The sequence below is a fragment of the Salmo salar genome, chromosome ssa01 (assembly GCF_905237065.1).
Source record: "Salmo salar chromosome ssa01, Ssal_v3.1, whole genome shotgun sequence".
Classification (NCBI taxonomy): domain Eukaryota; kingdom Metazoa; phylum Chordata; class Actinopteri; order Salmoniformes; family Salmonidae; genus Salmo; species Salmo salar.
In genome coordinates this window covers 129192148-129213989 of record NC_059442.1, presented here as the reverse complement: position 1 = coordinate 129213989, position 21842 = coordinate 129192148, and the positions used below count along the sequence as shown (strand labels likewise).

Below are 21842 nucleotides of genomic sequence, written 5' to 3'. Positions count from 1 at the left end.
GAAAATGTTCATTATGTTCATAACTCCACACAATTAGTGAACAGTAATGTGAAGCAGTTTGAAATTAACCTGTTTCATATTAGCGGTTGGCTTCAGTTCTTGGTTTAAACATCCAGTTTTCCGCATCACCTAGTGCTTTCTCAGTCTAGAGGAGAGCAGACAATGTATTTTTAACTGGCACTAAATGAACAGCTTCCACATTAGAGAAAGTATTCAGCGCGCGTCCAGTGGGAGTCTTTAGCGTCGGTCTCTCCCTCTTCGTTCCAGACGAAAACAGAACAACATTCACAGCTCTGACAGTCAGAATCAAAACAATCAAACAAGCCCATTTCGTTTAGTGCTGTTGTCGTGGGCTTGACATTAACTAGGGAGTTAGCCGTGTGACAGAGTGGTGAATTTACAGCTCAGGTTGTCGATGGAGGACTGAAATCAGGCTTTGAAACATCAGGCGTTGTTAGATTTACAACACTGCAGTGACAGCCCTGAGGCCCTCGTGGATTCAAGTGGATAGAAGAATATCTGTATATCAACATTTATTTTATTTGATACAAGTTTTAACAATTGTCACTTTGTGTCCTATTGTGTAGACGGCGCTCTCTATGTCCCTTCCAAGTAATGTGTGACAGACCCTAAAGGATGTGGGAGTATTTGGTCTTGGCAAAGTTGTGTGAGGCTGCCTTTAGCAGTGGAGACGGACTGAGAGCTCACTATTTGAATGTGCAGATGAGGTGACAGTAAAGACTGCATTCTGTAAGCTATCCCCCAAAAGAGGAGGAGTCAAATAAGTATTGTTGTAATAAAGTGCATATGCATGAGGAATCAGCTAGAGAGATAGAGAGAGGGAACACAGTGTTTGGATCGTTTCTCCTCAATTTGGCCCCGTTTCAACTCTGAGAAAATGGATATTTTGAGATGTGTTGTGCTTGGAGACGACTCCTTTGTTTTGACGACCGGCAGGAATGGTATTCATGGGATTCTTCCAGGCTTTCACCTGAAGAGTGTGTGTGGTTGTGTGTGTGTGTGCGTTTTCTCTTTCCCTCTGAAAAGTGAGAGAGTCTCTGTGAGAGAGTCTCTGTGTGTGTGTGTGTGTGTGTGTGTGTGTGTGTGTGTGTGTGTGTGTGTGTGTGTGTGTGTGTGTGTGTGTGTGTGTGTGTGTGTGTGTGTGTGTGTGTGTGTGTGTGTGTGTGTGTGTGTGTGTGTGTGAGCTCGCCCTGAGTGCTGCACAGTGTCTGTTGCGGAAAGAAAGTTGCCAATGACATCAGGAGAGGACGACGGTGTTGATGATGAATGATGGTGATGACATCACACCAAAACACTGCCACCACCTGTTGTCTTGGCTACCGTTCCTGGGTAGTCTTTGGCTCACCACTCTTGTCAGCATTTTAACAGGCTGCTATTTTAACTGTAGGGTGTTCAGTGAACTACACTCAACCCTGCCCGAGAGCTGAACATGTGTCTTAGCGACACCAGCGCATTCCTCCTACCTAGGCTTTATCTCAGTGGGCTAACACGGTGTTGTGGGTACAAAGCCAACTAGAAATCTTCTTCTATCGGTGCCTTTCTGTAGCATTGAAGTCAGAGGGAGATGACTACTTCATCAACGGAGCGTGGACCATCGACTGGCCCAGGAAGTTTGACATCGCAGGGACGGCGTTCCACTACAAGAGACCACTTGACGAACCTGAGTCACTAGAGGCCCTGGGGGCCACCACGGAAAACCTAGTCGTCATGGTAACCACATTTGACTGTTTTGTTGTGTGTTGAGTAAACAATGTGGGGGGAGGTTTGTCTTTGACACAGAAAGAGGATCAAACACAAAAAGGGCTTTTTCATGCGTCTTTCAGCCCACCGGGTGTCCTTAGTCAGTTTGGGGGGTGGAGAGAGGGGGGATTCCACGAAAAAGGGAATTTCACAAAGACAACCTTCAGATGTTACCAGTTTGAATCGACATGAAGCACAACAGCTGCTCCCAGCAAACCTTAGCTGACCTTCAGGCCAGTAAGACTGTGCTGGCTTGGGGTTTACTACAGTATATACAGCAATGTAGATATTGAAAAAGCCATTTCTGGCTCAATTCAAATGCAAATGGACATGTGTTTTGGTGAGCGTGTGTGTTTATGTTTGCGAGCGTGTTCTGGCTTGTGAAAACCTGTGTGTGTATGTGCACGGGTGTAAGTGGGTGTGATGCCTGGATGTCTGTGTGTGTGTGTGTTTGTGTTTCTTTAAGCCGTCCCACTCAATGGCCCTCAGGACCGCAGTGGCTTTTGCCTGGACTTGAATACTGGAAATACCAGACCCCATAGCCCCACTGGATTAGGGCTGGGGTTAACCCGGTTAGGGTTAGGAATAAACAGAGCTGTCCATCCCACCACAGGCCATTCCGTTGTGGCAACTGAAAACTGCATCATTCCTATGTTCCCTTGCATCAAATACTGCATCAAATACGCTAACATAAACACAGTGCTGGTTGGATGATTAGAGTCTCCGCTGCAGTACTGTACAGTAAGAGGAACACGTAACAACTCTTTACTGGGGACTTATTCTATATTTCAATAATAAATCATATTGATTTTTACATTGTGTTAATGATGGCAGATTGACATTTCCACGTTTTTAGAAACACGTTTTTTTTCAAGATGAGTGATGAGAAGAGAATCGTTCAACCCATCGGGTATCTCACTACGCCCCCATATGTCCTGTCTTTAAATATGCAGACAGACGCATTAAAAGTATGTTTACATTGTAATACTTCTGACAGCCAGTTTATAGCATTCCCAAAAAGCATGGATTATTGAGTCATTATTATGCTGAGCAAAAATATAGACGCAACATTAGGCCGTAATCTATGGATTTCACATGACTGGGAATACAGATATGCATATGTTGGTCACAGATACCTTAAAAAAAAAAGGTAGGGGCGTGGATCAGAAAACCAGTCAGTATCTGGTGTGACCCCCATTTGCCTCATGCAGAGCAACACATTTCCATCATATAGAGTTGATCAGACTGTTGATTGTGGACTGTGGAATGATGTCCCACTCCTCTTCAATGGCTGTGTGAAGTTTCTGGATATTGGCGGGAACTGGAACACACTGTCGTACGTGTCTGGTGAGTATGCAGGCCATGGAAGAACTGGGAAATTTTTAGCTTCCAGGAATTGTGTACAGATCCTTGCGACATGGGGCAGTGCATTATCATGCTGAAACATGAGGTGATGGCGGCGGAGGAATGGCACAACAATAGGCCTCAGGATCTCGTCACGGTATCTCTGTGCATTCAATTTGCCATGGATAAAATGCAGTTGTGTTCGTTGTCTGTAGCTTATGCCTGTCCATACCATAACCCCACCGCCACCATGGGGCACTCTGTTCACTACAGTGACATCAGCGAAGCGCTCGCCCACATGACGCCATGCACGTGGACTGCGGTTGTACATACTGCCAAATTCTATAAAATGATGTTCCAGGCAGCTTATGGTAGAGAAATTAACATTAAATTCTCTGGCAACAGCTCTGTTGGACATTCCTGCAGTCAGCATGCAAATTGCACACTCCCTCAAAACTTGAGACATCTGTGCCATTGTGTTGTGTGAAAAAACGGCACATTTTAGAGTGGACTTTTATTGTCCCCAGCACAAGGTGCACCTGTGTAATTTCAGCTCATGAAACATGGGTACACTTTACATGTTGCGTTTATATTTTTGCTCATTGTAGTTTTACACTTAAAACATGACTCTGCCGTTGTGCTGTAGAATGTGCATTTTGTCTCTTGCGTGATACATTCTAAACGTACATTATTTAGTTCTCTCCAATCTTTCCTCCATCTTGTGCCAACATCAGTTATTTTAAAGTTTATATTTTTTTTCTAAGAGATTGTCAGTTGGGTATGCTCTCTTCAAGGTTTTGTATAGTTTCCCGATCATATGAACATTCTTTTCCGACTCAAATCAGATTTGCTCAAGGTTGCTCTAAGGTCCAAAAGATTGAAATATACATTTTGTGATATGTAATTTTTAAATTGCATGTATTCGAAACTATCTATATTGGTCAGTCCAAAATTACTTTTTAATTCTGTCATGGAAATACATTTATTTCCTGTTACCAAGTCATTTACAGATTCTGTGCCTTTAGTTTTCCATGTGGACCAATTTATTGGTGAATTCTGAAAAGCTATCCAAGGATTGTTCTATAAGGTTGGGTTTTTAGGAAGGGATACACTTTTAGGAAACACTTTGAAGTTTGTGGAAATGTGAAAAGAATGTAGGAGAATTTAACACAGTAGATCTGGTAAAAGATAATACCATCATCTTTGAAATGCAAGAGAAAGGCAATAATGTATTATTCCAGCCCAGCTGCAATTTAGATTTTGACCATTAGATGACAGCAGTGTATATGCAACGTTTTAGACTGATCCAACGAACCATTGCATTTATGTTCAAAATGTTGTATCAAGACTGCCCAAATGTCCCTAATTTGTTTATTAATAACTTTTCCTGTTCAAAACTGTGCACTCTCCTCAAACAATAGCATGGTATTATTTCACTGTAATAGCTACTGTAATTTAGACAGTGCAGTTATATTAACAAGAATTGAACAACAAGAATATCAGATATGTCTATGTCCTGGGAAATGTTCTTGTTACTTACAACCTCATGCTAATCGCATTAGCCTACATTAGCTCTAAATCAGATATCATTTTTGCCAAGTATAAGATTATCATCCCCCTAATGTACACCTGAAATGCATCCCAAATTATTTCAGGGATTGGTTTTTGTCTGTCCTCTACAGTGGCTTCAGAAAGTGTTCACACCCCTTGACTTGAATATCCCTTTGAGCATGTTGAATTTATTAATTACAGTTTTGATGGTGTATCAATACACCCAGTCACTACAAAGATACAGGGATCCTTCCTAACTCAGTTGCCGGAGAGGAAGGAAACCACTCAGGGATTTCACCATGAGGCCAATGGTGACTTTAAAACAGTTACAAAGTTCAATGGCTGTGATAGGAGAAAACTGAGGATGGTTCAACAACATTGTAGTTTCTCCACAATACTAACCTAAATGACAGTGAAAAGAAGGAAGCTTGAACAGAAGGAAGCCAAAACATGCATCCTGTTTGCAAAAAGTTGCACTAAAGGAACACTACAAAAATATGACAAAGAAAGCCCTGAATACAAAGCATTATGTTTGGGGCAAATCCAACACAACACATCGCTGAGCATGGTGGTGGCTGCATCATGTTATGGGTATGCTTGTCATCGACAAGAACTAGGGAATTTTTTTAGGATAAAAGAAATTGAAACGAGCTAAGCACAGTCAAAATCCTAGAGGAAAACCTGGTTCAGTCTGCTTTCCAACAGACACTGGGAGACAAATTCAACTTTCAGCAGGACAATAACCTAAAACACAAGGCCAAATCTACACTGGAGTTGCTTACCAAAATGACATTGAATGTTCCTGAGTGGCCTAGTTACATTTTTGACTTAAATCGTCTTGAATATCTATGGCAACACTTCAAATCGTCTGTCTAGCAATGATCAACAACAAACTTGATAGAGCTTGAAGTATAAAAAAATGTATAATGTGCAAATATTGTACAGTCTAGGTGTGCAAAATTCTTAAATATTTACTCAGAAAGACTCACAGCTTTAATTGCTGCCAAAGGTTATTCTAACATGTATTGACTCAGGGGGTTAGATACTTATGTAATCAAGATATATTAGTGTTTTATTTTTCATATATTTTTTTACAAATGTTAAAAGTTACACAGTATTTTGTGTAGATCGTTGACAAAAATTACAATTAAATCCATTTTAATCCTACCTTGTAACCCAACAAAATGGGCTGTCAAGGGGTGTGAATACTTTCTGAAGGCACTGTAGGTCAACATTTGTAATGGTAAAGGTTTTTAATAAATTTCAGGTGCAGAAGATGCGCTCTGTTCATTCTCCAATTTCTGTTGCTAAGTGTATTTCATGATACTGGAGAATGATCTGATATCACTATATCGTTCATTTTTAAATCCAGTAAATAGCAATCAATTCTTGAATAGCATTTCTTACTTTGAGAAAGAAAGAAATAGTATTTTGTAGTTAGGAATAATACTCTCTAGGTGTCCTGTAAATCATTTTCCAGCCTAAATGTGCCTTTTTTATTACCACATCTGTCAATCTTATCGAATGTATAATTTAGGTCACCTGCTAATATAGCTAAAAACACCAGACTTTCCCCTGGTGGGATATACAGTGCATTTGGAAACTATTCAGACCCCTTCCCTTTTTCCACATTTTGTAACGTTACAGCCTTATTCTAAAAATGATTAGATTAAACTTTTTTTCTCATCAATCTAAGCACAATACCCCATAATGACAAAGCAAAAACAGGTTTTTAGACATTTTTGCTAATTTATGAATAATAAAAACTGAAATACCTTATTTACATAAGTATCCAGACCCTTTGCTATGAGATTCTAAATTGATCACAGGTGCATCATGTTTCCATTGATCATCCTTGAGATGTTTTTACGACTTGATTGGAGTCCACCTGTGGTAAATTCAATTGATTGGACATGATTTGGAAAGGCACACACCTGTCTCTATAAAAAGGTCCCACAGTTGATAGTGCATGTGAGAGCAAAAACCAACCCATGAGGTCGAAGGAATTGTCCGTAGAGCTCCGAGACAGGATTGTGTCGAGGCACAGATATGGGGAAGGGTACCAAAACATTTCTGCAGCATTGAAGGTCCCCAAAGAACACAGTGGCCTCCATCATTCTTAAATGGAAGAACTTTGGAACCACCAATACTCTTTCTAGAGCTGGCCTCCCAGCCAAACTGAGCAATCAGGGAAGAAGGGCCTTGGTTAGGGAAATGACCAAGAACCTGATGGTCACTCTGACAGAACTCTTGAGTTCCTCTGTGGAGATGGGAGAACCTTCCTGAAGGACAACCATCTCTGCAGCACTCCACAAATCAGGCCTTTATGGTAGAGTGGCCAGACGGAAGCCACTCCTGCTTGGAGTTTGCCAAAAGGCACCTAAAGACTCTCAGACCATGAGAAACAAGATTTTCTGGTCTGATGAAACCAAGATTGAACTATTTGGCCTGAATGCCAAGCGTCACATCTGGAGGAAACCTGGCACCATCCCTACGGTGAAGCATGTTGGTGGCAGCATCATGCTGTGGGGATGTTTTTCAGCAGCAGGTACTGGGAGACTAGTCAGGATCGAGGCAAAGATGAACGGAGCAAAGTACAGAAAGATCCTTGATGAAAACCTGCAACAGAGCACTCAGGACCTCAGACTGGGGTGAAGGTTCACCTTCCAACAGGACAACAACCCTAAGCACACAGCCAAGACAACGCAGGAGTGGCTTCGGGACAAGTCTCTGAATGCCTTTGAGTAGCCCAGCCAAAGCCCGGACTTGAACCCGATCGAACATCTCTGGAGAGACCTGAAAATAACTGCAGCAACGCTCCCCATCCAACCTGACAGAGCTTGAGAGGATCTGCAGAGAAGAATAGGAGAAACTCCCCAAATATAGGTGTGCCAAGCTTGTAGCGTCATACCCAAGTAGACTCGAGGCTGTAATCGCTGCCAAAGATGCTTCAACAAAGTACTGAGTAAAGGGTCTGAATACTTATATAAATGTGATATTTCAGTTGTTTATTTTTTATACATTTGGTAAAATTTCTAAAAACGAGTTTTCTCTTTGTCATTATGGGGTATTGTGTGTAGATTGATGAGGGGGGGAAAAAAACATTTAATCCATTTCAGAATAAGGCTGTAACGTAACAAAATGTGGAAGAAGTCAAGGGGTCTGAATACTTTCCCGAAAGCACTGTACATTGAAATCAATGTGTATTTTTCACCATGTAAGGTACAATTAAACATTAGAAAATAGCCTTCTTGGTCCATGTGCTGGGATATAAGGGGAATGGTGTATTCTTATTTATCAGGATGCCTACACCTCTGCTGTTACTACAGTTGGTGGCAGCATATGCCTCTCCAACCCAGCTCCTCTTTAAATGTTCCATTTCTCCTATTTTTAAATGTAACCACGTCTGCTGACATTCTCTTTAAGTGTTTGAGAACCATATGCTTTTCCCTCCCCGTCATGTAGACCTTGCACATTCCATGTGATAAGTTGGAATTTTCTATACTTGTATAGAATCAAAGTTAACCTTATCCGTTCCGTCTAGTAAAACATATTAGCTGACATGACATATGAGGGCAGTGGGCATTCCATAGAATGGGAGGATCATAGTATTAATACATAGTTATTGTATACATTACATATATAGAGCGGTGTGGGCAAGTGGGCTGAGCAGACATTTAACAAAAACACAAAAAAAGCACGAAAAAAACATAAAGCAAAATAAGATAAAGGTTTGGGTCAATTCCATTCCAGCTGTTTAATTTCAGTTTATTTCAATTCAGGACCTGCACTTACAATGAATTAATATGGAACTGAAGCCAACGCTGCAAATGCGTATAATCAAACAATGTCTTCCTCTCACTTCCAGGTTCTTCTCCAGGAACAGAACATGGGGATCCGTTATAAGTTCAACGTTCCCATCCAGAGGACAGGAAGTGGGGACAATGAGGTGGGCTTCTCCTGGCACCATCTGGTCTGGTCCGACTGCTCCACCACCTGCGCTGGAGGTATGCACTGCACCAACCACATGCCCATATATGACTCTGACCTGGTCCTGTTCATTAGGCACCAAACAAGAGAAAACATTTTGAAACTGGGTACTTGAAGTTATCCAATGCTCCCTGTCCAATAAAGAAGCACATTTTTGCCTTCTGTTGCAAAACGTTATGGCTGTGTTCAACATTGTGCCCTACGGAACACAATACTGTAAATATGGAGACTGTGGGGAGCATGAGTTTAGGTGTCAGAGATCTATGGCTTTTTAAAAGTGCTGTTCTAGCTATCTGGTAATGGAATATGGTTACACACTGTCGACATTTTTATTGTTTTCTTTTCAATAACAGTAGCTTTCTCCAACATGAGATACATTGTGTCTTGTGTGTGTCTTTCCAGTCCGGACCAACCAATACTTAAGGAAATACTGGAGAATACTGTGGGGTAACCCAGTATGATAATTTCACATGGGTTTTGTAGGATCATAACTTTATTGCTTTCTAAATGTAATTTCAGCTTTTAAGAAAAACTTAATATGTGTTTTCCATATTTAAACCAGGCACATGAATATGGTGTAATTTCTATGAATGAGCTGCTTTGCATATCTTCGGGTTAACCAGGGCTAGCTAGCATACAATCTGGTTTGCCAGAGATACTACGGTCTGCCGCTCCAAAACCCTTGTCCTACTGCATACTGAAACCTCCTAACTCTGAAACCACAGCGAAATGTCGACCACTGCCTCAAGAATGACTAAACCAACTAATTTTACCCCCAAAAGCAATGGGCTTTTATGAAGAACTAAATACGGTTCCTCTCCAGCTGTCGAGCGCGGCCACTAAATGCCTGCAACATTCGAAACAAAAAACACATACACAGAACTGAAAAAGACCCCAAAATAGAGTTGTTGAGAAAGGAGATCTATGCAAAGAGTTACAGATATAGTATCACATAGATGTTTATACCTTAGCATTGTAATATGTATATGACCTTTTGGCTTTTGGGACTTCTACCAAGCATTACTTTACAACATATCAAAATCAACACAGCAGATCCTTACGTTTTGGATGTTGGCCTTAAATCATATGGCCGTTGGATTTAGCTGATGCTGCTAATCGTAACATTTCATTTAATGCATCTCAGTGCTAATACAACCTTTTAAAAACATCTTCTGGCATCCAAGGCAACTTCACTACCCTCTGCAAGCGTGATACTTTAACACCAATCCATATATCAGCTGTACTATGGGTGTGTATACCACTATACAAATGCCACTATACAAAGGAAAGCAGGCAGGCACCCACTCACACACTCTCTCTCTGTCACCTTACACACACGTGCATATCTCCTTGCACCAGTCAGACCAGCATGGCGTTCACCTCGTCCCCAGGCTCAATTGATATTGCATATACAGCCTGGAAACACTGTGCAACAAAGTGAGGACTTGAAAGGGTGCGTCGGTTCAAATCGAGGCGGAAGAGAGCCTGCTACAGCTGTATTAGATGGGACAATCAAAATAAAATGGTCTATCACCGGGACCACCGATTTCCCCAACTCACCTCCTTGGTCAGTGTGCTGCTCGCACTTCAAAATCCAAAAGGGGAGGTTCTAAGGGTTCTGCTAGGTAGTGATGATGGACGGAGAGATCAGCCAATTCAAATCAGCGGTTGTTTCGTCTGCTCCTGCCACAGACTTCCAGTCATGTCCCGTTCTGAGGCGCTTGGAAACCACATGAGTTGACAGAGCAAGAGCCAGTTGGTGGGCAAGATTAGTATGGTGTAGGTCCTAGGATATGTCCCATGAGACCCCATACACATGCGCACACACGCACACACACACACACACACACACACACACACACACACACACACACACACACACACACACACACACACACACACACACACACACACACACACACACACACACACACACACACACACACACACAGAGAGAGTTAGGTGACAGCGATACGGTAGCCCTCAGGAATCAAAAGTGAATCAGGGTGTCGTGTGTGTTTTTGCTCCCCTTCTCAAGTCAGGGTTCCCAGGAAGTGATGCATCATACAGGAAGAGGCTGGACAATAACTGTGTGTTGTATGTGTGTGTGTTCCCCCTTCTCTGTTAGGTTCTCAGAAGCAGGAAGTGCTGTGTAAGCGTCTGGATGATAACTCGGTGGTGCAGAACAGCTACTGTGACCCAGACAACAAACCTCCGGAGAACCAGAGGTCCTGCAACACTGAACCGTGTCCCCCGGAGTACGTACAGTAAGACTTTCATCTACAATACAGTGTTATACAGGACAATACGGTTCAATTCAGTACTATACAGGACAATACGGTCCAATTCAGTACTATACAGGACAATACGGTCCAATTCAGTACTATACAGGACAATACGGTTCAATTCAGTACTATACAGGACAATACGGTCCAATTCAGTACTATACAGGACAATACGGTCCAATTCAGTACTATACAGGACAATACGGTCCAATTCAGTACTATACAGGACAATACGGTTCAATTCAGTACTATACAGGACAATACGGTCCAATTCAGTACTATACAGGACAATACGGTCCAATTCAGTACTATACAGGACAATACGGTCCAATTCAGTACTATACAGGACAATACGGTCCAATTCAGTACTATACAGGACAATACGGTCCAATTCAGTACTATACAGGACAATACGGTCCAATTCAGTACTATACAGGACAATACGGTCCAATTCAGTACTATACAGGACAATACGGTTCAATTCAGTACTATACAGGACAATACGGTCCAATTCAGTACTATACAGGACAATACGGTCCAATTCAGTACTATACAGGACAATACGGTCCAATTCAGTACTATACAGGACAATACGGTCCAATTCAGTACTATACAGGACAATACGGTCCAATTCAGTACTATACAGGACAATACGGTCCAATTCAGTACTATACAGGACAATACGGTCCAATTCAGTACTATACAGGACAATACGGTCCAATTCAGTACTATACAGGACAATACGGTTCAATTCAGTACTATACAGGACAATACGGTTCAATTCAGTACTATACAGGACAATACGGTCCAATTCAGTACTATACAGGACAATACGGTTCAATTCAGTACTATACAGGACAATACGGTCCAATTCAGTACTATACAGGACAATACGGTCCAATTCAGTACTATACAGTGGTCATGTACGGTATCTGCCCCCCCAGAGTAGTATGGTAGAATGTAAGACTACCAGTCACTCTCAACCAGCATCACATACAATACCATGTAATACAATGCCTTGCAATACAATGCCATACAATACAATACAATACAATACAATACAATACAATGCAATACAATACCATACAATGTAATACAATACAATACAATACAATGCAATACAATACAATACCATACAATGTAATACAATACCATACAACACAATGCAATACAATACAATGCAATAAAATACAATGCATTGCAATACAATACAATACAGTGGTCACGTACAGTACCTGCTCCCCAGGTAAGACCCTCAGACTCTATTAACCTAATGTCCATCTTGGAAAAGAAAGGTATCCTGCTAAACTATGCTGGATGGGTGTACTGTATGCTAACTTGGCTCACAGGAAATACCAACCCTGGTGTTGGATCACTTATTACATACAACCTTTCAATGACACAACCAGAGACCAACTAATAGTCGATAGTGGGTGGAGTGGGTTCAGAAGACGACACAAGCATTTAGGTCTATCATAAGCTCTGGTTAAGACTATTTCGTAAACAAACGATAATGACTTGCTATATTCATTTGCCTACAAGGAGTCCCTTAGCTGTAAAATGTGTTTTGAAGAAAATGCTCAAATAAAACAGCAGTGATTTATAACTTCATATGTTAACTCTTTTCGAAGCTTGTTTTATGCCCAAGAATGAAAATGCTGAAAATGACCACCTGCGTTTAATTGTATTGGCTAGTTTACGCTATGAACCGTTGACGGATAATATACGCACGAGTGTGTGTGTCCGTCTCTGTGTGAGTGAGTGAGTGAGTGAGTGAGTGAGTGGTGAGTGCACGCAAGCATCCTTGAGAGTGTGTGTCCGTGTGTGTGTGTGTGTGTGTGTTGTGGCCAAAAACGCTTAGCCTCTCTGCAAGGCCTGAGGGAACGGTCAGACAGAGTTCAATCATGTCTCAGATGTTCAATTGGGAAAAAAAGGATTAAATACTTTTGGCCTATGGGCTGAAGCCATCTGCCAACAGTGATGTGTGTGTGTATATTTGGGTGTAGATGAATAAGTCGTTATGGTTAGATGGGCATCTGTAATGAACTGATATGGAGCCCGTTCCTGGCTTCACTCAATGTCCAAGAAAGCTATCTTTGAACTCATCAGCTCACTCCATTAAAGGGCCAGGTTGACATAGGAACAAACACTATCTGTGAGTATTCAGCTTGTTAGTGGATTCCTTTCTTCTCTTCTCAGACAGCCCTTGTTGCCCGTTGCAGTATCTAAGTGAACTGCTACAGTTTTTCAATCAGGAACGCAAACATAGTGTCCACAGTCAGGGAGAGTACTGGATCAACATGAGCGTGTGAACATGATTGTTTTAGAATACCCAGCATGGCATGGGCGTGGGGGGATGGAAGGCGACCCAGATGTTGGGAGACAATGTTAATTCTCTGTACATTCCTGTGGAATGACGTAAGATGGATCAGGAATGTAACGTCTCCCAGTCGCTGGATGTCTGTGTTGGCTGTGTACTGACAACATGTTGTGTAGTTAGAAAAATGTGTTGCCCTTAAAGGGAATTAGTCTTGGCAGCGCACAGGAAAATATTTCCTCCAGAGTATACAATTGAAGCATATTATCCAATTTCTGATACTGCATAATACTGGGGGCCATATGAAAACTGATCTAATCCATATGGTTCCGATGGGACTGTCCTCTTAAAGTGACAGTTCCATTGTTGTTCTAATCCAGTTATGGTTAAGCCGTTGTTGTAATGTTGGTGATCGTGTTATTATAGGTGGTTTATCGGGGACTGGTCGGACTGTGGGAAGACGTGTGATGGCGGGATGCGGACTCGGACGGTTCTGTGCATCAGGAAGATGGGTCCTGCTGAGGAGGAGACCCTGGAGGACAGCCACTGTCTGACGCACCGACCAATAGAACGAGAGGCCTGCAACAACCAGTCCTGCCCCCCTCGGTGGGTCACTCTGGATTGGTCAGAGGTAGGAGAAGGACCGCCTCTTTTTACATCCCAGCGGGAAAAACTGGTCATTTTAACCAGTTTTGTCCACTGGGATTGCTTTGCGTGACCGCAGTAGTTGTAATAGGGAACTAGAAATGTTTCATCTAGAAAAAAGTCAAAGGTGAATCGTTTTATTGAGCTTTTCTGTTCTTCCTTCTGCTCCCAGTGTACACCCAAATGTGGCCCTGGGTTCAAGCACCGCATTGTGCTGTGTAAGAGCAACGACCTGACCAAGACCTTCCCGCCCGCCCACTGTCCCTCCCACAATAAGCCCCCCGTCAGGATCCGCTGTAGTCTGGGACGCTGTCCGCCACCTAGATGGATCCCAGGGGAATGGGGACAGGTAAGATTGGTTCCCCCTTCAGAAATCATTGCTTCCTTTCACTTTTCATTCACTTTTCACTGCTTCAATATGTCTTGAGATGAGGATGTCAACATGTTTGTACCAAAGGCAGGTAAACTAAGCTATTCTAATATGAACAGACACCAAATCCCCTGTTTTGGTGAACAGCCAACAGAATTGATGGTTTAATCATAAACTGGGGTCCCTAGAGAGCTGATCACATGTGCCTGTCCAACCTGTCTGTCTGCCTGTGTTTTGCATGCGTGCCTGTGTGTATGTGTGTGTGTGATTGTGTGCTGCGGCCCCAGTCAGATCTCAACCATCCCATCAACACGTGTCTGGCCCCTGTGCCCACCGGGCCACCAGGCTTACCCTCCCTTCAGATCAGGCTCTGTGGATCCTCACATCCCAGCCTGCATGTCATCTCCTCCCAATTAGACTGCCTTTATTAGGGCCCAGGCCGGCCCTGACAGATGGCCCACGTCAATGGAGGGTCTTAAGTGGGATTTGAACCAGTGACCTTTTGGCCTCCGGCAGCGAAATCGGGGAGTGAAGCACGACCTTCACAACAAGCTGCCCTTTCTATGGCTCAGGGAGAGGAGAGACAGGGGTGAGAGACAACAGGAGTGGAGAGGGTGAAAGGCGTAATTATAGAGGGGGAGGGAGCGGGAATGAGAGGAGGGAGAGAGGAATGGGCCAATGGGAGAGAGAAAGAAAGAGAGGGAGAGAGAGGTATATATATCTCTCCTTGGCCAGTGCGTGAGAAAGTCCTTGGTCCAAACAAACTTAAAGCTGTGGTGTTACTGGTATATATTAGACCCAACAACCCTGTTGTTTGATGGGCTGATTGAAGTGGGAGCACCGGGTGTTGTTGTTATGAGAACCTGGGACCAGAGCCCGTGACCTCTAACCTCTAACCCCCCCGAAGTTCCTTTAATACCACAACAAAGTCCACCACTGCAATCCCACCACAACCTGGTTAGGCCCCTAAATAACATCCAGGTATATCTAGAAGCCTTCTACTACAGAACCTGACCAGAGAAATTCTCTCGTTACAGACAACTTAGAGAAGGGAAAGGGGGATACCTAGTCAGTTGTACAACTGAATGCATTCAACTGAAACGTGTCTTCCGCATTTAACCCAACCCCTCTGAATCAGAGAGGTGCGGAGAGCTGCCTTAATCGACTTGCACATCTTTGGCGCCAAGGGAACAGTGGGTTAACTGCCTTGTTCAGGGGTAGAACGGCAGATTTTTACCTTCTCAGCATGGGGATTCGATCCAGCAGCCTTTCGGTTACTGGCCCAACGCTCTAACCACTAGGCTGCCTGCCGCCCCAGAGCACTACTACGGTACAGATAATAACATTGACAGGAGAACTGTTATGATGGCCTGATAACCCTGGCTGATGTAGAGTAGTTAACTAGATGTTTCCAGCTGATGCAACTAACTGCATGTCTCTTGTGTCTATAGCTGGTCGTTACCATCACTCTGTTCTAATGTAAACCAGCTGACTGCAGTCTGACTGATGCCCATTAAATAATTACTACTGTGTCACATTCCTCCCATAATCGTCTGTGCATGTAGAATGTTCATTCAATTTCTTTGCATGTTAATTCTATTTATTTTCATGTTCATTCTATTTATTTTCATGTTCATTCTATTTATTTTCATGTTCATTCTATTTCTTTGCGCGTTCATTCGATTTCTATGCACGTTCATTCTATTTCTCTGCACGTTCATTCTATTTCTCTTCATGTTCATTCTATTTCTATGCATGTTCATTCTATTTCTATGCACGTTCATTCAATTTCTATGCATGTTCATTCTATTTCTATGCATGTGCATGTGCTGTATGTTTCTGTGTGTTCAGACTCAGTCACTAAAACAGTTCAGGAAGCCCATTCTACTTACCTTGGCTTTTCAACTCTCTCTCTGTCTCTCTCTCTCTCTCTCTCACCTTGCTCTTAACGGTGACTTAATAGGATGAGCTACTGTGTCCGTAGCGATTAGTCAGACTCGCTGAGTGTCTGCCGAGAAGGCACCACAGGGGGCAGTGAGAATCTGCACACTCAGACTAGGCTAAGCTAAGCTTGGCCCATAGAGGTAACCTTTTGGTTACTGGCCCAATGCTCTAACCGCTAGGCTACCTGGCTCCCCATTTTCATTAAACGCCATCAACATTACACCGCCAAACAGCAGTAAAGCTGCATGACTGTGTATATGACTCAATTACTATAGGTTATAACATATGGGTGTGAGTTTTAACAGTGTGGCTGTGTTGAGGGTTAATAACTCTGTGTATTTTGACTGCAGTATGTGATTAATAATGTATGTGTGTGTTTCACCACAGTGCTCAGCGCAGTGTGGGCTGGGCCAGCAGATGCGGACTGTGCAGTGTCTCTCCTACACGGGCCAGCCCTCCAGTGAGTGTACCGAGGGCCTCAGACCCACTGCCATGCAGCAGTGTGAGAGCAAGTGTGACGCCATGCCCATCGCCAACGGTGACGGTGAGTACAGAACACACACACACTCACACATACACACAGAGCCCTCACCCACCAACCAAGCCGTATGACATAAACACGGTGGGGTGACACAACTCTCACGGAACACACCACATTCATCTCCCCATTGAGGTTGACCTGGCTGCGGGTCAGAGCAGCCTGGACCCTCTATCCTCTGCCTGCTATGATGGATGTGTGTTAGGATGCCTAGGGACAGGCCCAGGCAACACCCCGATGGGGATGAATGGAAACGCTGAGCAGGGCAAGGGGTGTGGAGACGCTAACGGCTAATGGGGTTAGCTTCAGGCTCATTGTCCCGTACAGACAGACAGAGAGACTCGGACTACTACTACAAGCCCACACTCAAGACAGACAGTAATGGTTGCTTATGATTATTCATCTGTGATGGAGCATATGAACCAGGTCTCTTTTACAAAATCCGTTTTACCTCAATGAGACCGACCTGGATTGATACATACGATGTAAGAAGGAAGAGAAAGGAGCTGATCCTGCACATACCGGTAAGAGTAAGAGCTTAGAAAGGCCGAATAATAGTCCTTTTCAACGTGATTAACAGAAAGGTGCTCATGTGAAGTGAGATAGTTCTAGATGTTCCTTTGGTATGGTTTGTCCTCCTTACTTAATCATATAGCACACATAGAGAGGGAGGGAGAGAAAGGCGGGAGCCTTACAGCAGGCCATCCATCAGCTGGGACATACCACTACCCAGCAACACGGAGGGGAGATTTATTAGGGCCGGTTGTTGTAAGAGACAAGAGAAACTTGGAATAGTCCACAGTGTTTCTCGACCTTATTTGTTCCAGGGACAGGCTCGGAGGACCGCTCATATTAAATCTAACAGCTAAGACCTGACTAAATAGGTGTCAGCTAATTATCTCTGGGACCGGTGCCGGTACACCTGCAGGACGTTAGAAACACTGGTCTGGAATGCATTTAATTCATTTGAATCGAACAGCAATATTACAACATGGACGCACACACAGACACACAGACACACACAGACACACACATACACACAGACACAACCAGACACGCAGACACACACATACACACAGACACACACATACACACAGACACACACATACACACAGACACACACATACACACAGACACACACATACACTCAGACACACACAGACACACAGACACACACATACACAGACACACAGACACGCGCACACACACACACAGACACACACACAGACACACACAGACACGCACACACACACACACAGACACAGACACACACACACAGACACGTAGACAGACACACACATACACACACAGACACAGACACACACACACACACACACACACACACACACGTGGCTCATAGACATTGTCATTCCTCTCCTCTTGGTCTTCTTCTTTCCTTTATCTTCTATCTAACTTTTGTATTTTTCTCTCCAGAATGCAAAGACGTAAACAAAGTGGCATACTGCCCACTGGTGCTGAAGTTCAAGTTCTGTGGCCGTGCGTACTTCAGACAGATGTGCTGCAAGACGTGCCATGGACGCTGACCCACTGAGAGAGAGAGAGAGAGAGAGAGAGAACGAGAGAGAGAGAAAGTGAGGAATAGAAGGAGCTGGAGGGGAAAGAGAGAGACAGACAACGGGAAGAGTGAAAGAAACGCAAGACCAGTAGAAGAGGAGGAGGAACGTGGATTAGGAGACACTGGGACGAGAGAAGAAGAGAGGGATTTACCCGTTTGTTACACCTGCTACCCCCTCAAACCCCCCCCCCAACCCCATCATCACCGTGGAAACCTAACCACTGCTCAGCGGACAAGCTGACACAGACCTTTATTGCTGTCACTTCTGTGAAGTGGGAACCTTAGAGGATTATTGTTACTGATCTTATTTTTATTATAATAATAATAATGAATATTATTTTGATTATTTTATTGTCGTCTGATTGTTGTTCGTTGTTGTTGTTGTTGTTGTTTGAATCCAAAGTGCTGGACACATCACACATAGAGCGGAAGCGCCGCAGGGATGTAGGGAGTAGCCACTGGAAGGGAGGAGAGGGGGAGAGGAGGAAGGAGGGTAGCTTACAAAATGGAGGTGGGGGGTCGTAATGGTGCTGTACGGACAGACGGACAGACTTTTGCTCCAGTGCACTGGCGTGCGCGAATATCCCCCAATTTACACCGAAGCGCTTCCACGTCACCAAACCCACCAGTACTGTCATGAACTCCTGTTCAAGACGTCATCGCCCGTAGCGTCCTTCAAGCGTTGTTGTATTAAACCTGTCTGTGACTATGCCACGTGTTGTCAGTGGAGTCCTGGAGGGCGATGAGATGACAGAGTGCATGTTTCTATAATGTTCTGTGCCGGAACCAGAAAACGAGGTGCTAGATGTCTGGAGTTGTTGCTACTTCCATGTTATCAGAGGAGCTGAACACAACGACGGGGTGCTACGGTCAGATCCTTCTTTTGTTCTATTTTGTCTTTTCTTTTTCTGCTTTCAGAAGGAGGGATGCCTTCGTCTTAAACAACACTCACGTTGTGCCAGAACCTTTAAGAAGGAGGCCCATTGCTGATGCAAAATAATGGAGTTGTGAAAAGTCCCTAATATTGCAAAACTGCACCGTTTGTCAATGAAGTACTGAACTGGCTTTGAAGGACCTTTATTGTTGTTCCCATTATCGTTATTATCATGTCGTTATTATCATGTCGTTATTATCATTTAGTGGTTATACTCCACCTCCAAATAGCCTCATCAAAATGCATTGGAGAGAGGTTCTATTCGTAAGCCCGGAGGACCTCTGTATCAGCTCTATAACAGTGTGTGTGTAGTGCCGGGGTCTCATCAGCGTGGGAAGAACGGACAGCCTCTTCAGCACTGTGACTGGAGTTAAGTGAAGGGCCAGTACTCGCGCACACACACACACTCGCACACACACGTCCCTCCCAGCAGACCACGACGTGTTGCCAGACCACGCAGATCCGGTCTGCCACAGACAGACTACCTCCAGATACTGTCACCCCCCAACCCCCCACTCTGTTCCCCACCTCCATTCTTCGAAGAGAGAACAAAAAGCAAATAACAGAATATTATGCAACTCAATGGTGCTTTTTTTTTTTTTTTTTTTATTCCGGTGGAATACTGTTTGTTTCCGTTGCCGCCTCCTCGTTTCCTCTTCCTCTTCAAGTGGGAGGCCTTTCCTGGCTTCACCCTGCCCTCCTCCCAGGCTCTTCTCCCTGGCTCTTCTCCCTGGCTCTTCTCCCTGGCTCTTCTCCCTGGCCTCTACCTGGCCCGTGGTGCTATAGAAACGGGTGCATTCACTCCCCACTATTATACAGTGACTATAGGCTGGATCTGTTCTGAGCAATATGAACACTAAGATAGTGTCTATGTTTGTTAATGCTGGCACTGTTGTTGTTTGTTTCAAATGATCTCTTCTTACCTCACACTGGGAACTTTCATTGATGGTGTAGTATCGTGTAGTAACCTCGCACACCCAAACACAACACCGCCACCCCTCACCCCTCACCCCTGACCCCTATACATGGAATTCCAGCCAGTTGTATCCTGTATTATTCCTAGTGGTGTCAAACATTCTTCCAATATAAACCTTACCCAAGTGACATTGCTGCTGGCGTTGGTTCGGGGGTTTGTGAAAAGGGACCACGACCTGTGTGTGGAACTGACCCACGGTTTCAGACAGCCTCAGACCCATATGGAGCCATGCTGCGGAGGATAAACCAGTAGGACTTAACGGAACCCCCATACCAATGGGAAAGACTATTTAGGAGTCATAAATGGACCGCGTGGGGACTGCTACAATCATACAACGACTACGCTACTTTTGTTTTGCTGCTGCTACTTTTTGGTAGCCACCTCCGGTGTCACTAAGGACGTTATGACCCTGATCTTTGGTGATGAAACGTTGAACCAGGACATTTGGACATTAGTGGACGGTGAAAACTAAAGCGTTTGACCCGTATTGAACTCAAGATGCTGGGGCTTCTTCCAGAGCTGTTTCTATGTCAAATCCTGAGGCTTGAAGTAACAGTTTATTGGCATTGGGACACGGAGCCTACAGACAGACAGAGAGACAGACTGACTGACAGAGGCACTCTAGAAGATGCTCAATCCAACTGGTACTCATAGCTGTGAACTTGGACGTTATGAATGTCACATTGCTTTACCACGTACCTTCAAGGGCAAGAGAGACATGAAAAAGAAGAAGCATTATTTGATTAGTTGCGTATATTTTATATTCAGTATTAATGTTGGTACACTGTTACTAATAATTTTTTTTACATTGTAAATGAAATGCTAATTTATTGCCATGTGTCACTTGTCATACATTTACTTCACTGCATGCGAACATAACGTTAGTCTTGTGGAAAATAAATGCAGTGAAATAAGGCCCCTTCACCGAACTGATTTAACGTAGATACATTACGACAATAAAAAAAGAGCAGCTTCTGAAGAGCCTCTGCGTTAGACGGCTTCTGTTTTTCCCTGAAGTGTGTGAACAAACCGCTTGTGTGTGTGGGTTTCAAGATCTGAGATCTTCTAAGGACGTTCCACGACTCTTCCGAGGTTCGAAAAGATCGTGTGGACAGATTTTCATTCTGAAGGTGCTTAGTGGACTGAGTTTGACATTTTTTTTTGTTCTGGCCCAGTAGTAACACCCCTGATTCAAGCAGTATGCTATTTCATCTCCGGCTGTTAAAAGCTTTGGCCACCATATGCAATTTGATACTGGTCAGTCCATTCACAAAGTACTGGGAACCTGAGGCTGTAACACCTGATGGCAGGACACCAGAATACCGAAGCCCCGGTTAATAGCGACTAACAAGAGCATCTATTCACTGCAGTATAGGCTACAGCATGCAGAGCTAAGCTACCCAATCCTAGACACCCTTTCTTCATAGTGATACATGTGTGATTTCCATAGAGGTCACCTTTGGTTACTATGAAACTGTCGGGTTGGAACTCCGGTCTGTATGATCTGGCTACTAGTACCTTCGTCCCCACTGGGACCTGGTGAGGTTTTCTCTAGGACTCCTTGGTAATGAAGTCTAAATAAACTCCCATCTACCCCACTTGGCTCATTAT

At 43.8% G+C, this 21842-nt stretch overlaps 1 protein-coding gene across 4 annotated transcripts in view; it reads left to right on the top strand.

Moving 5' to 3' along the window:
• The window catches only part of LOC106562225 (A disintegrin and metalloproteinase with thrombospondin motifs 6), a 96113-nt gene extending 74901 nt beyond the window's left edge, over positions 1-21212 (top strand). For 3 of the 4 annotated variants that reach the window (XM_014126965.2, XM_014127028.2, XM_014126954.2), the window contains 7 exons: positions 1568-1731; positions 8525-8663; positions 10775-10913; positions 13675-13879; positions 14066-14242; positions 16595-16751; positions 18180-21212. In XM_014126965.2, coding sequence (XP_013982440.1) covers positions 1568-1731; positions 8525-8663; positions 10775-10913; positions 13675-13879; positions 14066-14242; positions 16595-16751; positions 18180-18289 — 1091 coding nt within the window. In that variant the 3' untranslated portion in view covers positions 18290-21212. The remainder of the gene's footprint in view (positions 1-1567; positions 1732-8524; positions 8664-10774; positions 10914-13674; positions 13880-14065; positions 14243-16594; positions 16752-18179) is intronic. The other variant, XM_014127024.2, reaches the window with a different exon arrangement.
• The last annotated feature ends 630 nt before the right edge of the window (positions 21213-21842 follow it).